The 25,712-nt window shown below is 39.2% G+C and overlaps 1 protein-coding gene across 4 annotated transcripts in view; it reads left to right on the plus strand.

Annotated features, from left to right (window-relative positions):
* Nucleotides 1–25,712, plus strand: part of LOC120542909 (synapsin-1-like) — a 302,987-nt gene that overhangs the window by 204,988 nt on the left and 72,287 nt on the right. For all 4 annotated transcript variants that reach the window (XM_039775635.1, XM_039775637.1, XM_039775634.1 and 1 more), the window contains exon 6: nucleotides 24,232–24,294. In XM_039775635.1, coding sequence (XP_039631569.1) covers nucleotides 24,232–24,294 — 63 coding nt within the window. The remainder of the gene's footprint in view (nucleotides 1–24,231; nucleotides 24,295–25,712) is intronic.

Raw genomic sequence — 25,712 nt, forward strand, 5'->3', positions numbered from 1 at the left:
GGTGAAAAAAATTTGGGCTGTCCGCACCTTTTGGTGTGACAAATGGAAGCAGCACTTACTGTATCTTCTATATAGTGACATTCACATCTACAGTATCTAGCTTTCTGTTATATAGTGCCTTTGATATCTACCTATTTGGTCATGCCACATGCTCCCGTGGTCCTCATCATTGTGTCCATGCACATCTTGGCCTGTTGAGTACCAGACCCATAGGAGAAATCCAGGATAAAATCCCTTTCCACCATGCTGCCCAATCTGATGCAAGCTTTCCAATTTCTACTGTGCCCCAAAACTTCAGTACATGACATCCTCAGTCCCCATATTCTTCCCATAAATTGCCCTATATATGTATAAAGGAACAGGTACAGCTACCACCCAAATTTTATACTACACCCATCTCTAAATCCTACCTAGTCCCCCATTCTGACAAAACCTACACCATAATGTCCACACCCCCATCTCTGTAATCTTCCAATAATGTGGACTTCCATCTGTCCTATAACACACCCATAGCCTAAATCCAATCAAAATCTTATTCTGCCTCCACTAATAGAGTGTCCAGTCCTTGGCTATTCCCCCTGTATTCCATAAATCCACATCATGCAATCACTAGTCCTCTGATTTTTCTCACGTCTTACATCATAGGTTTATCATTTAGCACACTCACAGAGTCATTCCCACCCTAAGTTTATTCTACACTTGCTGACAGTCCTCCCAGTCCTATGCAAGTGTGCCATGCTTACCTCACCTGGGCTGAAGTTCACATTGTAAGATCCACAGACCCCTACATCTTAAAACATCACCCCCAATTTGTCTTGTGCTGCACCCACAGGACAAGTCTAACCTAAACCTTATTCTGCCTTTATGATCAGGATACCTACATTTCCTTGAACATACATTTTGCCCCCCTTTGCTTCAGGCCTGAACATTTCTCAGTTACTTTCTGATTAAATTTAATCATTTCACTAAGCATGCCAAAATAATTAACCACACACACCAAGGCACACCAGTATTCTGCTTACCACAAATGCAATATATCTCATCTGTTATTCTAGAAAGGATGTGTCCATTTTTGGTCACCTTTTCATTGTGCCAATCCTGTAGCCTTCATCTAGCTGTTCAGCAATACTAAGCCTGCCAAAAAAATTAGCCTCATGTTATAGTCTAGATGACTTTCATGACACTTGCCTTTTTTAGAAAGATGTTTTAGATCTCGTACCCTCATTGTTGTCCCCAATGCTTCAAGTACCAACAATTTGAGACAGAAAACTGGGAAAGCAAAACAATCCTTTACTTAACACCACAGCCAGTTAGCCAATTCAGTTTTCATAACATCCATCCATCCATTTTCCAACCTGTTGAATCCGAACACAGGGTCACGGGGGTCTGCTGGAGCCAATCCCAGCCAACACAGGGCACAAGGCAGGAATCCAATCCCAGGCAGGGCGCCAACCCACCACAGGACACACACACCCAGCACACACTAGGGACAATTTAGAATCGCCAATCCACCTAACCTGCATGTCTTTGGACTGTGGGAGGAAACCAGAGTACCCTGAGGAAACCCACGCAGACACGGGGAGAACATGCAAACTCCACGCAGGGAGGACCCGGGAAGCGAACCCGGGTCTCCTAACAGTGAGGCAGCAGCGCTACCACTGCGCCACCATGCCGCCCGTTTTCATATCAAGAAGCTGGAAAAATGTTGTGTGTAAGCTCATCCTCGATCACTTGCCCACTGCTGAATTCTTAGGTCAGGTTGCTCCAGTCCAAGTTCTTTTATCTTCTTTCTTTTCTTCAAGTGAATGATTTATGAAGGGGTGTTTCATTAAAGAAATAACCGATTTTTTCTTTTTTTTTTTTCTGAAGTTGCCATCTCCTAAGTCATACTTGCTCATCTGTAGTTATTTAACGTTAAAGGCGGGTGTGAACTGTGAAGCACTGACGTCAAAATGACATGGTGCATTGATGATTGTCCAATTACATTAGATTAAAAAAAAAAACCTAAAACAAAACTAATTGACTGCCAATAAATATGGGAGTGTTCAGTGCCCAGAGAACTGCGCAACTGGAAAAATCTGAAAGCAACCAATTAAGGAGCAGCCTCAGGTCACCTACTTGCCAAAGATCAAGGACTTACATAGACTATCATCTGGCCTGTGTCCTTCACTCCAGAAATATGCATATTCACTCAGAAATTAAACAAGTACAAGTCAAAACAATTTTTAATGGATGTTGACATGCTGAGACACCAGACACATTTATTTCATGATTATTTCACTTTTCCTAATTAATGTTAGTAGAATTTTTAAAATATTTCGGGCGCCCTGCATTACAAACCACCATTGGTCATTCAAGAGGCTTGTTATGGTCATACCAGTAGGTATTCAAACAGTTTCTCAGATTCAATTTTTCAATTATTTGCTCATCAGTGAACACAGAAAGGAATATCTTTAGTACAGTGTGCAGGTCACCATTATCATATTCACATGAATAAGCCTTTGAAGCATGATGGCTATCTTTATGGTGCTGAATGCAGAGCTAAAATCTAAAACTTGTGTGCCATAATCCTTGATGGTGCTAGTTGAACATTATACTGAACAATGCCAGAGCTGCACCATCTTTTCCTGAAGACAGTCCAGGAGATTTGATGCAACTTTATTACATTCTTTGCACAATCTAGACTGCTAATAGCACTGGCCTAAAATTATTCAACACAGAACTACTGTTTCTCAACAGAAATGCATTTCAACACTGCCAATAGGCTCTACTGGAATGGTGGAAACTCTCAAAGAGAATTTTTTTTTGTTTTGTATTTGAACAAAATTAGTGTTTTTAGTAAATCCCAGTTAGGTTTCCTTTTGCTGTTGATGTCAACAATTACTGAAAATTGAACATGTTCTAATGATGATGTCTGTAATGGAAATCTACAACAGCATTAACTTTCCTGTTACACCTCCTGTTATTATTTTGCCCCATGTTTTTGCCCTAATCATTTTTAAATAGAATAGTACACTGACCACTTTAAAACACTGTTATTTAAAAAAGAAAATTTTCTGCATTCAAAGCTAAGATAAACATGCAGCTCTTTCATTGTTTTTTTACAAAATGAACTCACACGTACTGCAGTGGCATACAAAACCAGAAAAGATTAAGTTCAATCAAGGGGATGAAAGATGAAGTGGATTGTTAACAAAGCTCATAGCCACAGAGTCCGAACCAAAATGGGGCATGAGCAAAGCCGATTTCCTATATATTGCACATATTCTTAAATGACCCTGTTGGGAAAAACTGGAGAAAAATGGTGATGCACTGGTTTGCACTGGCACCTCACAGCTCCTTACGTCCCATTTCATCTGTTTTTCTTTTTTACTTTCTCATATACAAAGCATAGGGAAAGTATTGTAATTGTCCAAAGATTCAATGTCGAGATTTTGATGAATTTCAACGTTTTAGACCTCCCTGAGTTTCTTGTATACGAAGTGTTAAGAAAGTACTGGAATCCTCCAAAACTTCAATTTCGAGATTTTGATGAATCTTGACGTTTTAGACCTCCCTGAGTCTAAAAATACCATTTTTGGAATTATGTCTCTGTGTGTGTAAACATGATAACTTGAGTACGCTTTCACTTAGGTCAACCAAATTTTGCATACAAGTATTGGGTACAAAACATAGATTTCTATCAACTTTTGGGCTATTTCTGTTAACTGGAATTGGTACTTTACCTTTTATTCATGCAGCTACAGAGTCCGATTATCCATCCATCCTTCCAATATCCAACCTGCTATGTTCTAACTACAGGGTCATGGGGGTCTGCTGGAGCCAATAGAGTCTGAATATTTACTTTTATAATAATTCTTCAATATACTGTATTACTAATTTGATTTGATTTGTTGGTTTTGGTTCCTTAATGTATATAATATAAAAATATAATCATTGTCTTGTGGTTTAATCCTCAAATATCCATCCCCATATCTGAACGTACAAAAATGTCTAGGGGAGACCACTCCTGATATTTTTTTTTTTTATATTTTGCATGTTGTCCTTGTGTGTTATTTTTTTTTTCAAGAGCTGCTGATTTTTCTCCAACAGTTCAGGGATGTGTAGGTTAGTCCAGCAGGTCCAAATGGCTCCCGTTGTAGATGACCTGTAGTGAACTTCCATTCAAGGGTTTTACCCTTTACACTTGCACCAGATATATCCATGATAAGCAGGTATTAACACACACTGGCACTATTTGGTGTGTATTATATATATATATATATATATATATATATATAATAGTGACAGATAAGGGGCGCTATCGCTCCCTTTAACCCTTGTCCAAGACACCAGATAAAAGTCCAAAAGTAGACTTTATTAATTAACAGTAGTGCACAAAGCACCATCCTCTCCACAATACTCAATAATAAACACTCCACCATTCCCAGACGCGTTGCCACCCTTCCACCTAGCTCAGCTCATTGTCTGGGAGTTCCCATAATCCTTTTATAGTCTGTGACCCGGAAGTGCTTCTGAACTCCCAGTCCATGTGACTTCTTAGCACTTCCGGGTCAGATCAAAACTCTTCTTTTTATTCACACCGGAAGTACGTCATTCCCCTTGTCCATGTGACTCGGACGTACTTCCAGGGCGTAGGGCAAATAATATTCTTTGTTCCTCCCTGTAGCTCCATGTAGTGGCCCCTGTGGTATCCAGCAGGGCTGTGGATGAAAACTCCATTGTCCAGGATTCCCTGCTGGTCTTTGGGGCACCTCCATGCTGCAGGGAGGGCTCCATCTGGCGGCCCGGGGGTATTGTTTAATATGTATGTACTGTATGTATTTTTTTATGTTGTTTTGCCATGCCACCCAGAGTAAAACTGAGAATACAAAAATGATATTTGAATAAGAAAATGTTACATTCTGAACCTAAACCATTGCTGTTCTTTCCTCTAACAACTGTTACACATTTATTAAGCCTTACTTTGTTTTTCAGTTACATATTAAGTAGTGTTTTTATTAGATTAAGATCTTTATGCTCCGAACTGAACTTGCTTTTGATAGAGAAGGTTTTATGTTTCATTTTTTAAACAGCTGAATGGTAAATAATTAACTAACATGTGATTTGCATGGCTTCTTTATTACATTATTCAAGTAAAGAGCAGTTGGCACAGGAACTCAAGATGGGTATTAAATCTGACTATTTTTTGGTTTCCCCTTTACTACTGTACTGAATAATGGCTATTGTATATAGTGTAGTGTGAAAGCAGTCATATTATTGATTAAACACTCATTTGAATGCCAGTTATAAATACTGGAGGACAAGACAAGCAGGATCAGAGACTAATCGATTTTTCAAGTAATCAGTTGTTAATTACCTTGGCTACAGGTAGATCTTTTAAACTGGATTGGGAAATTGATAAGTTGTGCAAGGTCCAGCAAATTGAGGTTCTGTTTGTCAATTCTGAGGCTACTGGCAGTGTGGATGGCAATATTGCAGATTCCAAAAGAATACATGTAGATGCACTGTTCTTGAAATCCACACCGCCACTTAGACGATTTTGCTGATTGGAGTACTGGCAGTTTCTTCATGTGTGCCAACAGTGAGTGAGCTGTGCACTTAGACTTCCCCTACTCTCTGTGAAGAGATGTTGCACCATCAGCAAGCTTTAGGGTTTACAAACGGGAATGGGAACCATAACCATTCCTCCCCACCACCACCACCACTGAAAAGGATTCTCTATATAAATGAGCTATTTAACTTCAAAGTGGAAAATCTCCTCTTACCCATGCTGTTCTTGAGATCTTCACAAATGATAAACTGCCCCTTACAATTGTATATATGGAAACCCTGTTTTCATATGTACAGTGTAAGTATTAATTGAAGTACTCTTTTTAGGGTGTGATAATCTGGGTGATTTCTAGATTACTTCCAAAGGGAGCATTTTACCATACACTGACTGAGTTGCTCCCTGAAAGCATTTGGACTTTGGACTGCACTCTCAGATAGGGAACCTTCTCAGTGTTATATGCATTCAATCCCATAACACACTGTTATTTTCAATAGTAACTATAAATTGAACTACTTTAAATAAATTAACTAATGTGCTGCACAAGGCAGGTTGTTGCTTTGTGTCAGTTACTATTAAGATATTCTCTGTCTCCATTGAATCTGCATTTTATAATGTGGGTCAAGTAAAGGATGGATAGTTTGTTCATTGCCCTGTGGTGGTTTGTTTCCTGCCTTGCGCCCTGTGTTGGCTGGGATTGGCTCCAGCAGACCCCCGTGACCCTGTAATTAGGATATAGTGGATTGGATAGTGGATGTTTGGATGGATAGTTTGTTCATTCATCAGACTTAAGTTAATATTTTGGACTTTATTTCTTTATTAGCAGTATTTTCCTTTAAACATACTCCTCTTGCAGCCTGGGTCTATCAGTCTGCTTCTTTACTGTTGCTTCTTGATCTTCTTCATTTTATTTGAACCAGTCATTTCATTTCGGGTCAACTTGCCCTTAAAAAGACAGCACATTTTATGAGGATTTCTGCTTATACAGGTATGTCTTCCTAGAGTACCGCATCACACATTTGCCACTTTCAAAATATTTAAAACCATAGCTCACCTGTGTGATATTCTATAGAGGAATTAACATGTTAAAATAGCTGAGTTATGAGTAACCATAGTGGTGGAGTTTTAAGCACAGGGAAAAAAATGAACATTTGAAAAATCCGTAATTCAATAAACTACCAAGAAAAGTAACACAATGCATGCTATGAACCAATCATTGTAAACAGAACTGAAAACAAAAATAAGCCTTTGCTACCTTATGTGTTCAGCCCTCCTTCTCTCGCTCGCGCTCTCTTTCGTGTGTGCGTGTGTCTCTCATTCACGAGCCTGGAGCGGTTGTGTGTGCCTCTTTCTAGCGCGCGCCTGTGTGTGTGTGCGTGCGTGCGTGTGTGCGTGCGTGTGTGCCTCTCTCTCGCGCGCCTGTGTATGTATGTGTGTGTGTGTGTGTGTGTGTGTCTCTATCTCACGCACCTGTGTGTGTGTCGTGCTCTCTCTCTTGCTCGCTGCACAGAAAACGCACAGGGAGTGATTGAACACCTACAAACCGAAAGGGAAACTGGCTTGTTCATATACCGAGTGTGTGGTCATGAATCGAGGCAAAAGTTTGGCTAACTTCTTGGTCGTAAACTGATTTGTACCTGTACTGAGACGTTTGTGAACCAAGGTTCCACTGTATTAAGTTGTGCATTTATTTTATTTTCCAACTAGGGGGTTCGCCCCCTGCTCACTTTGCTCACCAAACCCCCCCGGCCTGTGCTACACGCCAGCCACTTCAAGTCTCTTCCGCTCGCATTGTGAAGAGGGGGGCTAAACACACCCCAAGGAGACACAGTCATTCCTCCTCTTAAATGGTGATACAATGTGAAACAAATATAGTATTATTTTTTTACCTCCTCTTTGCTCGATCAGCTGCTGGATTGCTGCTGCTGCTGCCATGCTGCGTGATCCGCATCTCGTGCAGTGCTTCGAACATTTAAAAGCCTGTACAGCAGATGTCCTACTCTTTGTCTTTTATTTTTGGCCAGGGCGTGGTTAAATCTCTTGGCACAAAGTCTCGTCACGCAGGACGTGAGTTCTTTATATTTTTTAGTTTATAATTTAAAATGGAATAAGAATCTGAAAACAATGCACAGCAATTTTTTTGAAAAGTCTTGCTTCCTGAAAGATTCAACAGAATGAAAAGTGTTTTGCTCCTGATTTTCTTTTGTATTCAGTGTCTGGTGCATCACATTGCAGTGTCCAACAGTAGTCCACAAGCATTGACGGATTCCAGTTGCCCTGGTATCGTTTCTCCATCGTAGCAATGTCCTGGTGAAACCTTTCACCGGGTTCATCACTGACAACTCCGAGATTTGTGGGGAAGAAGTTCAAGTGTGAGTGGAGGTAATGAATGTTGAGTGACATGTTGCACTTCATTGTCTTGTATGCTTTGAGAAGTTTGTCTACCAGCTGAATCTAGATAGGGGCTCTGTAATTGCCCAGAAAATTGTCAACAACTTCTTTCAAGGCTTTCCAGGCAATATTTCCCGGCCCAAATAACAGATCTTCAAACCGCTTGTCACTCATAACATGTCTGATCTGGGGGACAACAAAAATGCCCTCTTGGATCTTTGCGTCAGTTATTCTTGGGAACATCTGTCTTAAATAACAAAAACCTTTCTTGTTCAGTGCTTTCAAAAAATTCTTCATGAGTCCCAGTTTTATGTGAAGAGAAGGCAAAAATATCTTTGCCGGGTCGACAAGCGATTCATGTGCCACATTTTTCTTTCCTGGAACTAACTTTTTACGGAGTGACCATTCCTTTCGAGAATAGTGCGACTCTTTGGCACGGCTGTCCCATTCACTGATAAAGCAATAATACTTTGTACAGTTGAGCTGCAGTCCTAGTAACAGAGCAATGACTTTAAGATCTCCACAGATATTCCAGTTGTACCTGCTATACTGGGTGTGCTTCAGCAACAGTTCCACAAGGTGCTGAAAGCATTCTTTAGAAATGTTGGTCCATATTGATAGGATAGCATCTTGCAGTTGATGGAGATTTGTGGGATGCACATCCAGGGCACGAAGCTCCCGTTCCACCACATCCCAAAGATGCTCTATTGGGTTGAGATCTGGTGACTGTGGGGGCCATTTTAGTACAGTGAACTCATTATCATGTTCAAGAAACCAATTTGAAATGATTCGAGCTTTGTGACATGGTGCATTATCCTGCTGGAAGTAGCCATCAGAGGATGGGTACATGGTGGTCATGAAGGGATGGACATGGTCAGAAACAATGCTCAGGTAGCCCGTGGCATTTAAACGATGCCCAATTGGCACTAAGGGACCTAAAGTGTGCCAAGAAAACATCCCCCACACCATTACACCACCACCACCACCAGCCTGCACAGTGGTAACAAGGCATGATGGATCCATGTTCTCATTCTGTTTACGCCAAATTCTGACTCTACCATTTGAATGTCTCAACAGAAATCGAGACTCATCAGACCAGGCAACATTTTTCCAGTCTTCAACTGTCCAATTTTGGTGAGCTTGTGCAAATTGTAGCCTCTCTTTCCTATTTGTAGTGGAGATGAGTGGTACCCGGTGGGGTCTTCTTCTGTTGTAGCCCATCCGCCTCAAGGTTGTGCGTGTTGTGGCTTCACAAAAGCTTTGCTGCATACCTCGGTTGTAACGAGTGGTTATTTCAGTCAAAGTTGCTCTTCTATCAGCTTGAATCAGTCGGCCCATTCTCCTCTGACCTCTAGCATCAACAAGGCATTTTCGGCCACAGGACTGCCGCATACTGGATGTTTTTTCCCTTTTCACACCATTCTTTGTAAACCCTAGAAATGGTTGTGCGTAAAAATCCCAGTAACTGAGCAGATTGTGAAATACTCAGACCCGCCCGTCTGGCACCAACAACCATGCCACGCTCAAAATTGCTTAAATCACCTTTCTTTTCCATTCTGACATTCAGTTTTAAATTCAGGAGATTGTCTTGACCAGGACCACACCCCTAAATGCATTGAAGCAACTGCCATTTGATTGGTTAATTAGATAATGGCATTAATGAGAAATTGAACAGGTGTTCCTAATAATCCTTTAGGTGAGTGTATAATATAGAATAGATATTATAAAATTGAAACTTGACTACATTACCAACTTGCCTTAAGAAATCATAACCATTTTTGTGTTCAGAATTTTCATTTTTGTTCTTAAGTACATCATTCATATTCTATGAATTTCTTCAATATATATTGGCATTACAACTTTGTTTTCCGTTCCACAAGAAAAATTAAAAGCCTTAATCACCACTAGTAAATTTGTATTAACACAGAACACACACATACCCACACACACACACACACACACACACACACACAGAGTGGCTCCCAGTCCTTCAAAAGGCACTTTATTTACTCCCACTGCAGTACACATATTTGTGTTAAAGTCATACGATGGTCCCATTTGGTGTTGATTGTTCTGAGACAAGGGGGCCATGTCAGTTTAAGTAAAGTAAGCACTATTACAGTAGGTTAGGATAAGCGTACAACTCTAAACAACTGTTCTGTTACATTTGCAGATATAAGAACAGATTCTTTCCAGACACCATCAAGCTCACAAATGGTTAATTCAGCTGTCCTTGCTCAGAATGGGTAAATCCCTGCAACATCTTACAATATTCTTTGAGATGGCTAATGCTTAATAAATACAGAATTTATTTCAATATATTTTGCACTGCCTTGCACTTTGTGTATACGTATGCTTACATGCTTTGTCTTGTTTCTTCCTTAGGTTGTGCATGTCTGTCACGTACTATAACTATACTTCAAGAGTCAATCAAATTTCTTGAATGCAAACACACTTGGTCAATAAATATGATTCTGATTCAGGTCAATCTTGCTTTTAGAAACTATATTATGGGAAAAATGATGTACTTGTTTAATTAGACTTAATACACAAAAGTCTTTATTCTTTTCTTTAAAAAACAAATCACTTCAGTTGTGTCTCACTTTTGACGTAGCTGGTCAATGCTTACACCAGTTGTTCATTATTATGTTCTTGTAAACCAACAAGTTTCTAATCAACATACACTTATGTAATTCATAAATTGATACTGGTTATTCAAATACATGATCATTCAGCATAAGTGACCTCTTTTTTAGGGAATAAGTTATGCTGTATGTACAAAACTGTGATGATAAAAACAATGCAAAACCTGTGGTGCTGTCATGGAGAAAGCCCAGGATTTTATTTGTAATGCTCTTTCTTTGTCTTCTTCTTTCTATTCAGTTTCTCCCACTTCTATGTGAAGTCGATGTGATTTATCAACCTTCTCCATATAGCATGGTCCTGTACCTTCTCCCTTTTTCTTTTAGATTTTATTTGACTTGATCCATTAACCTCCACTTTGGCCTCTCTTATTTTTTCTGCCCCTTTACTTCCACTTCTATCACTCTTTTGCCCAGATATTCATTGTCTCTCCTCCTTATATGTCCATACCACTTCAACATAAATTCCTATACTTTCTTCAATATCTCTCCAAGTTTTGTTGTACCTGTGATTGTCTCATTTCTTATTGTGTCCTTTTTTGTAGCTTCACACATCTATCTCAACATTCTCACTTCTGCCACATCCAACTTCTTCTCCTCTGCTCCTTTTACTACCCATATCTCAGCTCCATATGTCATTGGTGATCTTACCACTGTCTTAAAATCCTTATCTTTAACTGTCACCTTAATTCTTCCGTGACACAATTCTCCTGATACCTTCTTCCAATACATCAGCAGAATTAGTTAAAAGATTTCTGTAGCTATGGTGGCATACCTAGGATCTGGGGAGTTTGCCCACCTCTTCTTTGGGAGTCCACTTTCAATTTCTCAATTCTTTACCCATATAAAAGCCTTGTTCTTTTACCGGAAATGCAGTTTTATGTTCTTAGTGTCCCAACCTATTACTTACTGCAAGTAGCTGAGGGTGGAAATGACAAACTCATTTTCTACTTGTGTTGTGAATTGTGTTTTCTAGCTGTGAGGCAGAAGACTTGTTCTGAAACCCAGTCAGGGCTCAAAATCCACCATTACACTATCCTCGCCTTTCTTATGTTTAAAAAACTGCAGGACATCCCTGGGGACATTGATGGATGAATAAGATAGAAAATATGACGTACACTGTTTAACAAAGGAGGTCTAAACTATTCGGCCTAGCATGCCTTTGGGCATTATGCAAGGTGATTTTTATTTTAAGCAGATCAGGGGGATAACATTCCAGCCAACAAGCTGACTGCAAGCAGGCTGACTTCTGCCCTGACATTAAAGCAGTAATCATAATCCTGTTAGGTAATATAGAAGTGGAAGTGACTCATTTTCTTTTCGTCACATGTGTAACCTCTTATTTTCACTAGTTTGGTATTTTTACTGAGAAGAAACCCTTTATAAATTCTTTGCCTAAATTAATCGAAGGCTTAGTTCAAATTCCCAGCATGTTAATTAAGGGAAACCTTTATGTGCTATTGTTTCTGAAGTAGTTCTTATGAATAAACTTTGCTTATTATGACTTTCGGTTGCATGCTTTATAGAAAACCGCACAATTATAGAAAACCGCACAATGGCACATTGGTTAGTACTGCTAACTCACTTATCTGAAGTTTGTATGGTTTCTTGCCATCTGTGTGTAGGTTTTTCTTCCGGTACATTTATTTTTTTTACATAAAAAGAAACATGTCTGCGGTGGGCTGGCACCCTGCCCGGGGTTTGTTTCCTGCCTTGCACCCTGTGTTGGCTGGGATTGGCTCCAGCAGACCCCTGGGACCCTGTTGTTAGGATATAGCGGGTTGGGTAATGGATGGATGGATGGAAGAAACATGTTATTTGGTGCTTCTAATTTAAGATTTTATTACTGAATACAATGTGTTATGAGTATAAAAGTGAATATTTTATCTTGGGTGGTTCTTCAGCATTGTGACTTCCACCAGTGTCTCGCGCCTTTAGGAAGTTTAGTTCAGTTTCCAGCTTGGTCACTGTGACTTTACTTAATGGGGGTTTCATTTTCCCCTCACATTGGTGCTCAAAGCTGTTGGGATACGATACTGTGACCAAAGGGGACAGCAGGAGGATAATAAAGTCACAAAATGGGTCTAAAGCAGAAAGTGATCTTCAGGCATCAGCTTTTGATGGTACTTTTCAAACAAGAGATGATACCATAAAATGGACCAGACAATCAATCCTAAAACAAATGGCAGTAGCAGAAGGAAAATCTTGTCTTGAGCAGAAACAGTGTGACTTCAAATCACAGAATAACAGAGTCTCCCTAAAAGAAAGTCATCATGTACTTGCAGCATGGTCAGTCCCTTATTAAAATGCCTTCTTGAGGCTTTCTTAGAACCTTTCCAGGATCTCAGAGGTACAAACCACCGATCTAACCATATCATATTTTTCAATTATCAGAGCTCTTTTGCCTCAATTATCTCACAAATGTAATTAAAAGATGAAACGTAACATTGTCAAGGACACTTAAAGGGAGACAGGAGCCTATCCTCGCACCATTCACTCCACCACTCATAGTAACCACCGCCAGCTTGGAGTGTTAACAATTTTCCACAAAATGCAGGAGAGAAATCATAAAAAAAGGCCACAAAACAACAATTTTATTTTTTAAGCAATCCAAAACACAAACTTATGAAAATCTAATTCTCAAAAAAGTAAACAAAAAAATGTAAAATTGTAGTAGTTGATCAAACTTATGTAGTCTCGGGTGCTGCAAAAGCCCCAAGTCAAGAACCATAAAACAATACATGTAATTAATACAAGACGGATGGGAATTAATTAAACAAAACAAACCAAAAATACGATTAATAATTAGAAAACAATTAACAGAGAGGAAACCTAGGAGAAACAGTAAAACACAAAATACAAAAGCAGCAAAAAACTAAATCCTTGGCCAGAGACCCACAGCAGTCCGTGATATGATAAGAATGTGCAAATTTGACAAAGACAGCAATGATTCTACCTCCATGTTACCCTTAGTAAAAGAGGAGTGACTACATTTTATGATTAAAGAAATGGAAATAGCTGATAAAGTCAACAGAATTTGCTAGTTGCATCTCTGTGCAAACTTGGTGCACTATATAGAACTCCAGAATTTAAACCAAAAATGGTTAATGGTTTAAGTACACCAGTGTAGTGAGAAGTCAAGCAAAATGACACCTTTTATTGGCTAACTAAAAAAAAAGAAGGGACCCGAGTTGCCTCAAAAGCTTGCATATTGTAATCTTTTTAGTTAGCCAATAAAAGGTGTCATTCTGCTTAGCTTTTCTCTAAGTTCTTGTTATAAAATTTATACTTGATTAAGATACCATTAAATTGATTTAATAATATGGGGTGGTCCAGATCTAATTATACAATTTTCATTACGCTATAACTTACGCTATAACGCTATATATACCCGGACCATCGAGAAATGTGCCAACTGACGACATGAAGAATTGCCTTTGCACCGAACTGGAATCGTCCCCACATAAATCAAAGTCATCCAAACGATGTGGATCTGCATAATTAGATCTTGACCACCCTGTATAGTCAAGACATTACTACTGTTGCAAATGGCTATTATTGCTTGAAATAGCAAATCTTATTTTATTACTCAGATATGACTGCAGAGCTTTATTTTCAGCAGCCATTACTTCATTGTCCTAATGGTAAACTCTGTTAGCTCATACTTACTTAATAATCTATATCAGGGGTGCCCACACTTTTTCGGCTTACAAGCTACTTTTAAAATGACCAGGTCAAAATGATCTACCTACATTAAAAATGCTATATAAATATACTGTATTTATATATATATGTATATATATATATATATGTATATGTATATATATATATATATATATATATATATATATACTCGTATGTGTATATATATATGAGTATCAGAGGTGGGTAGTAACAAGTTACATTTACTCCATTACATTTACTTCAGTAACCTTTTAAAAAAATTGTACTTCTAAGAGTAGTTTTACTGCACCATACTTTTTTACTTTTGCTTGAGTACATTTGTGCAGAAGAAACGCTACTCATACTCCACTACATTGGGCAACACTCAAATCGTTACTTTTTTTCCATTAGATAAAGTCTGACAGACAATTTTCAATCTGCTCTGTGTAGCGTATACTGTCAAGTTGTGCACATGCCTTCCATTGCATCTCCAGCTCTGACGCGAGGTTTTCAATGTTCCCCAAATCAAGGCGCTGCAGCTTTGAGGACAGATGTTACAATTTTCATTTGAAAGCATTAACTGAGCTAATTAAATTGACCATCTTTTCCTTGCAGCTATAAATTAAGCTCAGTCAACATGTTGGTCAGATCAGAAAAAAAATGCCTAGCGTCTAGCGGCCATTGATCGTTATTAAGTTGCTTGTATTCTGCATGTTTAATAACAAGGAGAAACTTCTTTTTCTCCAGCCTGGGGTCTTGAAATCTCAGCAGGAATTTCTCCTTAACCATCTGCCTCAACAAAGGCATCTTTTATCATCTCTCCATCTTGAAAGAACTTCTTATGCTTAATGATCGAGTGACTCACCCGGAACGATGCTTTGGTGTGTCTGCCTTTGCTTTTGAATTCAGCCGAGTGAAAAATGACGGCTGTCCGATTAGCTGCGATTTTAGTTCCCTCTCCTTTCTCTTTCTCAGATTGCTTTTCGGAAGAAAGTCAGTTTTGTAGTTTTTATGAACAGTTCGAAAGTGCCTTTCCATATTTTCCTTCTTTGGAATAGCAATAATAGATTGACAGATCAGACAAACACACTTCAATTGTGACATTGTGAGAGGAAAGAATCCTCTTCCAATTCCACATCTAGCACCTAACCAACAATTTTTTTTTAAAATCCCTTCTTTAGTCGATATAAATTGGAAGGCTAACTAGATCACTTAGATAGCCGGAGTTCTGCAGTAGCTCGCGCATTTAAATGTGCGTGTGAAATGACCAGTGTGTTAGGAGAAAAGAGATCTCAGACTGGCCACCCTGTATGTCAATCAAGTGGCAAATGCCATAGGGCAGATATATGATAGACTAACATTTTTAAAAAATACATTTTAATGCAGTGCGATCTACCTGCATTCTCTTTCCGATCTGCCCTCGATCGCAATCGACGTATTGGGCACCCCTGATCTATATATATAAAAGTCAAATACCACTGACTGACTCATCTAGAGCTCTCTCAAACCATGAAGACTTGGGACTTGAAATTTGGAATGTAGGTTACCCTTGGCCCATAGGTGCTCGCTAAGAAACAATTTAAAAAATTTTGTGGTCCAAGCGCGAAATTTCATATAGTTTTTTAGACCCATTTGTATGTCTGTCCACTTTTCATGAGAGAACTTTTTAACGGATTTAGATTGGGTTTTTTTCTTTAGTTTTCTTGGAAATTCCGTTGATTTTGTGACTTTCTCATTGCGCAAAGTATCATAGTTTGCTTGTGGTACCGATTCATTAGTGCAAATCCGAGAGAGACTCATTGGGCTGCGGGGCTCTCCTCACTCACACGTCTGCCTTGGGGCTTAACCTTAACTCTACTTAGTTAGCGAACAAAATAACTGCTTAACAGATATAGATTTTTTTTTCTATAATTTGCTTGAACATTCCGGTTGATTTTGGGATTTCTCTCATTGCAGTAAGAATCTTAGATCGTTTGTCTCGGATTAGCTCGAATATATCGCTCCTGCAGAGGCTGTGGGCCGAGGGGAGGGGGAAGAGTGACGTCAAGAGTAGAGAGTTAGGCCAGGCCCTCCTCACTGTCCTGTTTCACTAATACGTGGGCGAAGCCAAGGAGGATGGCTAGTGTTTAAATATTAATTGGTTATTAGAGAGACCTGTGTAAATGTGTTAACACAGCTTAAAACCTGTTTCTTCGCTCCATAGCGCAAGTTGAATTGTCTTTTCTTGAGTTGTAAGGTACAGGCATTTCTAATGTTCTGGGTTCAGTAATATCTAAAATGAAACAACTTTCTCAGGAAATACATGAGTCTACAGTTGTTTTGTGAAGTGATGGTTATTCCTTGCAACAGACTGTCAAGAAACTGATGATTTCAAACAAAGGTTTCTATTACTGTTTTGGATAGCAGAGGGCAAACTGGGTCTAAAAAGGACTGAAAACATAGTGGCAGGCCAAGATGCATAACTGCATGAGAACAGAAGTACTGTCCATCTGTAGTCTGAGAAATGGACACTTTTCAGCTCCCCTGTGGACTGCTTCCTTAAGTAATACACACCAAATGCCATCATGCAGTATATATACACTCGTCATGTATTCACCTATACACTTAAATATCTACTGTAAATGAAATTACATTGTTACAGTTCCTCTTTTAATGGCCCTTATAACCACATACAAATTGTATATGCTAAATGTAATTAATAATTACAATAATTTCAAAGTTAGACAAAGCAAAAGAAAAACAACAACGATAAAGCTGACAAAGACGGGAGTACACTATGCGACACTTCAATCCCACCTTAAACGTTAACATTATACAAAGTTATTTTCTGTTATACCTGCATTTTTATCACTCATTAATGTATTGTTTTTTATCAGTATGCTGCTGCTGGAGTATGTGAATTTCCCCTTGGGATTAATAAAGTATCTATCTATCTATCTATTGTCACAAAAGCCACGATGGGACAAAGCAAGGTTTGGGGCAGCCACCCGTATAATTTGTTTTCCTGGCTGCTCTTTGTGTTCTTTTCAAATGATAGCACTGCTGTGCACAAAACCGAGTCCAATACAGAACTGAGGGCATAGGGAAAAGGAGGAGGTTTTTAAAGGGGAAGATAGGAAGTGAGATCATAGGGGTCAGGCTCATTGAGGTCTTCAGCCATTGGTTCTCCTTCGATAGTCTCGGTCCCGGAAGTGACGTCAGGAGAGTCAGGCAGAATCTCCCAGGAATGGCCTGCAGGCAAGGAAGAAAAAGAGTCAGTGCACTCTGCCACATCCTGGTATGTCTCAGAACTGTCCTTACCTGAGCCCTTTAGCTGCCTCCCATGAGCACGTGTGTGACTCTATCTATCTATCTATCTATCTATCTATCTATCTATCTATCTATCTATCTATCTATCTATCTATCTATATATGGATGTATTTTAAACAAAGAAACTCATTAGCTTGCAAGTTAAAGAAGAAATGGAAAATGCTACTGTCCTTATAAAAAGAAAAAAAAAAACAGTCTGACTTCACCGTTAAGAAAACAAGAAAATACAGTTAGCCGGTTGTCTTTTTTACAAGCTGTACTTTTACTTATTGTGAGTGATGGAGATGATGGGTTTTGATATCCTTACTGACAAAAGTGGTCAGCTTAATGTTGTTCATTTATTACAAGGTAGTGTTTGCAGGCATTTAGAGAATAAAGTGGACCTTTGCTTTGAGAAACCATTTGTTTTTATAGAGCAGGAAGCAGTTGATGATTGAAAGGCAGGAAATGTTATCAATCACTGCATTCCCTTTCATTATGTTAGACTAGAGAAAAGCTTCTACACATTGTCACACACGTGCACATGGGAGGCAGCTAAAGGGCTTGAATGAGGGTAATTCCTAGCCAGACCGGGATGCGCGCAGAGTGTACTGACTCTTTTTCTCGCTTTTCTGCAGACCATTCACGGGAAATTCTGCCTGGCCCTGATGACATGAATTCTGGTTCTGACCCCTTTGACATCACTTCCGGGTCCAATCCTATGGTTGAAGACCATTCCAGTTCAGGCCCCTCTGATGTCATTTCTTATACTGGCCTTTAAAAGCCGCCACCTTTCCCCCTATCCCCTCAGTTCTGTTTTGGACTCCGATTTATGCACATCAGTAGTGTCACTTTATTCAGTTTTGAAACTTTGCTATGGCTCTTTGTCGAGTTTGTGACAACATATATTTATATACATGTAAAGGTAGCAACACGCACCAAGTACTAGACATTCACAATGTAATGCTTAGCAGCCTTGCAAAAACTTATTAAAAAGCTTAGAATGAAAAAAGCTGCTGTGAAAGATTTGCCATCTGCTTGTGTAAGTTGTGTGTGTGTCTTCACAAGATCTCAAGTTGTGATCCCAAAATGGGTCTGTTTAATTTTTGGGAATGTGAAAGAATAATTAGGAAAAGAGCGGATGACACTGTGGTCCATATTGCCACCTAACAGATCCTTCTGTGTGAAGTTTGCACATCTTCCCCATGCCTGTGTGGATTTTTCTCCCACATGCCAAAAGATGTGTGGGATAAGTTAATGAAAGTTTGGAAATTGGCTGAGTGTGAGTGTGGATGATTGCATCCTAAGTCCACTTTCATCCTGTCCAGAGCTGTTTCATTTCCTGTGCACAATGCTGCCAGAATACTCTCCACTGCCATGACATCCAATCATAAGACTGAGTTGAACGGAGAGGCAAAATTACCCTTCCAAATGCAAAAGGAGTTTTAATTATATTTGTATGTGATGGGCACTCATAACAATTTTTTGCTGGCAACAAGAAGTGGAAGGTATGTATGAGCAAAGTGAAATTGGAGAACTGTTAATGGTTATTACTTTTGGACTGACTAGCTTAATGGAGTTCTGTGCTTTACTACTGTGTTTTTTTACCATGGTGCTGGAGAGTAGTGACATGTTTCATGCAGGTTGGAATTTCACCGTACTTTGTACAAATGACAATCCTACTTCTTCTACCACCTGAGAATGTTATGATAAGGTTATGTTTAACAAGAGCCTGTCATTAAAAGAAAAATCGCTACAAAAAATACACACTCTTTGTGACTACCCTGCCTAAATTTCCTCATTTTTATGAAGTGTGTTTATTTCGGCTCGGTTCTTGTTTAACACGGTTTTGTTTTCCACAATGGGTAGTGAAAATCTGATTTGTTACTTAATTTACCTGCCAATGGGTTTTATGGCACTACAGGAGGTGTTCATTTCAGTTTTGGACCTGAATCAGCTTTTGTAATCGTGATGATCCCTAATCATTTTGGATCAGTTTTTGAATCATTTTTAATCTTTCTGTGGAATTTTATTGATTGTCTGCAGTCTTTTTTTTGGCATCTTACTGATTCCATCATTCTGTTTCAGTTTGATTTTGCTTCTTTCCCATTTGTGTGGCATCTTTGGGCATGTTACAATCACATGTATAATGCCAATATACTTGAGAGGCATGATTTCTTATAATAATGTCTTATATTTAAGGGCTGTAACGTGTCCTGTAATTTCTTGACTGAACTTATCTAAATTAAGGGAAAGTCAGATTGTAACAAAAGAATAGCTTTTTCCTTCAAAAATGACAGGTTCACATTCTAGCTGTCTTAACTAAAATTCTCAATTGTGTACTACTTCCAAAGTTCACTTTATTGTCCTATGATTACAATTTCAGTAATTATGCCCAAACCCCAGCCAACTATGACTAAATAAAGCAAAACAATCAATGATGTGCTCATTTAATGGAAAGCAATTCTAATTGGTCCCATTGAACCGCTGGTAAGACCATTTAGAAGGATCCGTTCAACTCCTTCAGAGCAAACTGACACAAATGCCACAACAGATGAAGCGGCCATATGTAGACTTTGGACCTGAGCTGTGACTTGGTCTTACCATATGGTTGTGTTCATATTGTTGCGGTGCCCTGTTACAAGTCAACTAGGTGACAGGAGAGTGAGCCTGACAGCAACAACAGGAACCTGATTAAGATGCATTTACTGCTTCTGCAAGGCAGCTTACAAAGAGGCGGGCTTCAGCTTGTACATTTTGAGACATGTTCATTTAATGTATGCCTTCTGATTGTTTACAAGACTCTTTACAACTCTCGACAGGGAGTACATACAACTTGTAGGCAACACTCTCTCCAGACAGAATGGCTGTTGTATAAAGTCTCTAGGGAGGCCAAATCACATTCTACTCTACTCTGCCAGAGTTGCAATAAGCATATTTTTTTATAAAATACTAGGAATGTTATTTGTTAACAATTACAGTTTGTATTAGGCCTACAAAAATCTTTATGATCAATTTAAAAAAATGTGAGCTTACAGTGTCTTTGTAACCAAGACTGCTTATTTGGAAGAACTGGCCTCACCTCAGTATCCATCCATCCATCCATCTTCTAACCCGTTGAATCCGAACACAGGGTCATGGGGGTCTGCTGGAGCCAATCCCAGCCAACACAGGGCACAAGTCAGGAACCAATCCTGGGCAGGGTGCCAACCCACCGCAGGACACACACAAACACATCCACACACCAAGGCCAATTTAGAATCGCCAATCCACCTAACCTGCATGTCTTTGGATTGTGGGAGGAGACACGGGGAGAACATGCAAACTCCACGCAGGGAGGACCTAGGAAGTGAACCCGGGTCTCCTAACTGCAAGGCAGCAGCGCTACCACTGCGCCACCGTGCCGCCCCCTCACCTCAGTATATCTGTTTATAATCTGCTCTATAGGGTGGTCCAGATCTAATTATGCAATTTTCATTACGCTATAACTTATTAAGTTTATTACATAGAAAATCACCCGAAAAATCCTGGACCATCGAGAAGTATACAAACTAACGACATGAAGAATCTTCTTTGTGCCGAACTGGAATCGTCCCCGCAGAAATCAAAGTCATCCAGATGATCTGGATCTGCATAATTAGATCTGGACCCCCCTGTATAATTTCCTCCATTTGAACTCACGTTACAGAGTTGTATATATACTAAATAACCAAGTAATTATTTTAAGGTTTTAAATAGAGGGCGTCCATATAGTACATGTGCAATTTAAAATAGTTGTAACTTTGTAAGTATACAGTATGTGATAGAAAGAATTTGTAAAAAGCATTAGAAAGCTTGATGTATCTAGTTTTTGTTTTGTCTTTAGAAGCGTTATTTTTGCCATATTTGGGGAACTAAAAATCCACATGAGTCTGTTGAACGTGAAAGAGATTCTCACAAATTTAATGTGTGGTGTGCTTTGGGAAAATATCGAGTCATAGGGCCATTCTTTTTTAAAGGCTGTGTTGTTAATGGTGATAGGTATTTAGAAATGCTGCAAAATTACTTTATTCCTCAACTTGAACAATTAGGACTGATAGAGAATACTGTACAGTGTTTCAACAAGATGGTGCCACTTGCCTCTTTGCTTTGCATGTTAAGGCCGTTTCTACATGAGAAAGTCCCTAACAGATGTATCAGAAGAGGTGGACCATTTTCTTTGCCTCCACATTCACCAGATATGACTCCATTGGATTTCTTTTTATGGGGACATGTGAAAACTAATGTTTATTCAACCAAATCTTGATCTTTAGAAGACCTGCAGGCTAAGATAACTGATGTGATTGCTGGTATTACTGAAAATCAGTTTGAAAATGTTTTCTGAGAAATATAGAATCGTATTACCCTTTTGTATTAGTAATTATGGTGGACATGTAGAAAAGTAACAAGAACAATAAAAAATGTAAGTGTTTCTTCTTTCTAATCCTTTTTACAGATTCTTTCTATCACATATGCTTACAAAGTTACAACTATTTTAAATTGCACATGGATTTTATGGACACCCTGTACTGTTCCTGAAATTAATATTGAATTTTCTTTGATAAAAATGTATATATTTTTGGCTAAAGTCTATATATTGAAATCTACACTAAAATATTTGTCCATGCAGTGGGGCTCAAGGATACAAGCCTTTACAGTCAAAAGCCGATTCGGCTAATTAAATGTTCTGTTAGTTTGAACACATGAAGACTGGTCAGCCAGTGGATGGTCACGAATTTAAATCCCAGTGTTAGAGCTTATTTAGGGCAGGAATATCTAAAATGAAACCCTTCATATCAGCGTCCATGGGTCTTAGATAACAATCCATCTATCTATCCCTTTTCTGAGTCCACTTAATTCTTTCTATTCTTCTACACAACTAACATTTATGGGTTGGTTTTCAAGACTGCAGTCATGTTGTAAGACTAACCGTACAGCATACTATGTTGTTGAACTGCTATAAAAGAAAAAAAGGTGCAACATATAAAGCAAGAGGTTTGTCTTATTGTATACTTAAAAATGGTACCTAAATAATATTATGATAAGTAATAAAATAAGACAAAACTTAGTGGATCCTGAATTGTAAACATGTAAGTGCATAATAGTATTTAATAAAATGCTTGGTTCTGTGTGTTGTATTTTTATTTTAAAAGTACTACAATATCACCTCAGCTACCATGGTTTCAAAAATCTGAACCATTTAATATACCCTGTGTGAGCTGGCACCCCGTCTTAGATTGGCTCCTACTCTACGCCTGATACTGTGGGGTTGGGCACCAAGCCCTGTGAGACCCTAAATTGGACAAAGCAGGCAGAGATAACTGATGGGTGGGTGGATGGATGAGTGCACCTCCAAAACATCATCACAGTAAAACTCGAGATGTAATCATTTTTACTAGAATGAAGTCTTATAAAATGGTTAGATCAGTCTGGAATCTAGTTATTCAGCAGATCAAGCAATAGAAACTATTTTTTCTAAAGTGACCCTAAGCAAGAACTTCAGAGTTCTCCAATTTGCAAAATGAAATTTCCGCATTTTAAGAGACATTACTTTCAGTTTCCTGTTTTGCAACCTTCTAGACGTATTGCTTCAGACATTCTACTTAACTAAAAATTAATCATGTTTGGGTTGGCACTGATGTCACAGCTTGAATGTGGTAAATATCTACATTTATCATTTCCAATAAAGCTTTGCAAAATATTTACCATAAACAATTAGACTTTAATTTTGCTGTCATTGAGAGCAGCATACACATTTTAACTAGCATGAAGAGCTGAATTGCATCAATATCACTCTTGCATATCTTTTTCATTCTCAAAACTCTGCCAGGGTGCTTTAGTGTATCCTCATAATAATAATAATAATAATAATAATAATAATAATAATAATACATTTTATTTATATAGCACCTTTCTCATGATAGTAGTAAGTATAATGCTGGAATACAGGCAGACACATATTTATACAGGAAATGCACACAAGCACCAGAATCAATAGATTAAATTGAGGTGAAGATACCAGCCCCATTCATTCATTCAAATTAACTGAAGAATCCAGTAGACAGAATAACTGGTTTGCTCTGGGGTGAGAAAAACACAAAACCTAGATGCTAGTAGATACTTTATCAAGCCCACCTGAACCTCAGACTACATAAGAAGCTCATGTTAAAAATATGCGAGCATTTCTCTCCCTAAAGTAGATTTTAAGGCCTGCTAGTACTCTCCGTGTGTACAGACATGCACTGCTGCATTCAAACAATATGACATGATTTTAAATTCCAGAGTTTTTGTGGCCTTAAAAGATTTTTGAACAATGTAATGGAGTTGTCAGCTGCACCACAAAGTAAATTATGAATAATACAAAAGACTTTTATATGAATTGAACTGAAAAACAAACACTGTTTCTGTATAAAAAGCACATAATGTAAGCTAACCTGTGAATTGGGAGCATATCGGTAAGTTGGAACAAGCTTTGACATGAACAAGCGCCTTAAGTGGTCTGGTTCTGTTGTACGCAGGATTCTGCCAGCCAGATGAAATGAGCGAAGAAAAGTATTATTAAACTTGTGTGTCACTTATAATTAAAAATAAAAAAAAAAAAACTGACAATGTTTTCACTCCTAAATGTTTATTTTACCTTTTAAAGTAACCCCCAAACTTGGTGTGATTATCTTACAGATCACAACTCCAAAGTTTCCAGTGGTGGTGAAAATGGGACATGCGCACTCCGGCATGGGAAAGGTAATCCTGAAATGTCAGCTATTGGGAAATCATTCATAATTTGTTTTTCATTTTAATATTATTATTCATATTTTTAAGGGAAACATAACTGCCTGCAGTTAAATAGCCTTGTGAGTAACTTGACATCCTGTAGTGTTACAGTAATACCTTGGTGGGTGTTCTATAAAGATGGGCACTTAATTTGTAAGAAACAGAAAGAAGCACCTATACTAGCCCTATGTGAATGCTAGCCATTTCAATGAATCTTGCTGTTAATCAGATGTAAATTGTAAAAAGTAATGTTGCTTTGGAGTCAGATGCTATGCTGTTCTTTCTAGCAAGGCACTTTGTAACACACATGTGGCTCTCCTATGCACATTCAGTTTATATATTGTCAGGGATGCCAGGGGCCATGACCCGGCCGGGACGCCATGAGGGACCGGATGTGGGTCTGCGCCCACCCTGGATCACGTGGGGGTCGCCTTCCTAGTTGCTTTGGGGGCCACGGGTACAGGGCATGCAAGCTCCACCCTGTAGGGGCCCGTGGTCACCGCCAGGACGCGCCCCAATGCCTTGGGGACCTGTTACCCCAGCACTTCCGCCAAAAAAGGAAGTGCTGGGGGGAACAATTAGGACGGCGCCCGGAGAGCTGCCGGGAGGGCAGCCGGCACTTCCACCACGCTGGGGCGTGGCTAGAGGAGGAATGCCGGGAACACCTGGGGCTCATCCGGGTCATATATAAAAGGGGCCGAAGAGAGGCATTGTGGCCAGGACTGAGTTTTGGGGGGTTTTTGTGCACGTGACTGGGTCTTAGTGACCATTACTGGGGTCTGTGTGACCAGTTTAAATACTGTAAATATTGTAAATAAACGTGTGGTGGTTGAGAACAACATGTCCGCCTGTCTGTGTCCAGGTCAACTTTCACAATATATATATATATATATATATATATATATATATATATATATATATAGTGGCAGTAGGGGGCGCTAGTGCTCCCTTGAACCCTCAGGCATGACTCCAAACACCAGGTAAAAGTCCAAGGCCTTTTATTTTCTTTTAACACAAATGTGCACCAAGCACCCTCCACACTACTCATAAACAAGTAATTCACAATCCCAATAAACACAATACTCTCCTCCTCGCCCAGACACTTGGTCCTCTACCTCCCAGCTCAGCTCAGCGTCTGGACTGAGCCTTTGTCCATTTATAGCCCCTGACCCGGAGGTGTTCCTGTCCCAGCAGTCCACAGTTCCTTATTCCTTCCGGGTCAGGGCAATCAATCCACCACTTCAACCCGGGAGCACGACATTTCTTCCCGTCCGTGACGCACTCCCGGATCGTACGGCACCACAGAGCCCATAAGCCCCCCCACAGCAACTCCTGGTGGTCCCCAAGGTATCCAGCAGGGCTGTGTATAAACACTACAAAGTCCATAA

The sequence above is a fragment of the Polypterus senegalus genome, chromosome 13 (assembly GCF_016835505.1).
Source record: "Polypterus senegalus isolate Bchr_013 chromosome 13, ASM1683550v1, whole genome shotgun sequence".
Lineage (NCBI taxonomy): Eukaryota > Metazoa > Chordata > Cladistia > Polypteriformes > Polypteridae > Polypterus > Polypterus senegalus.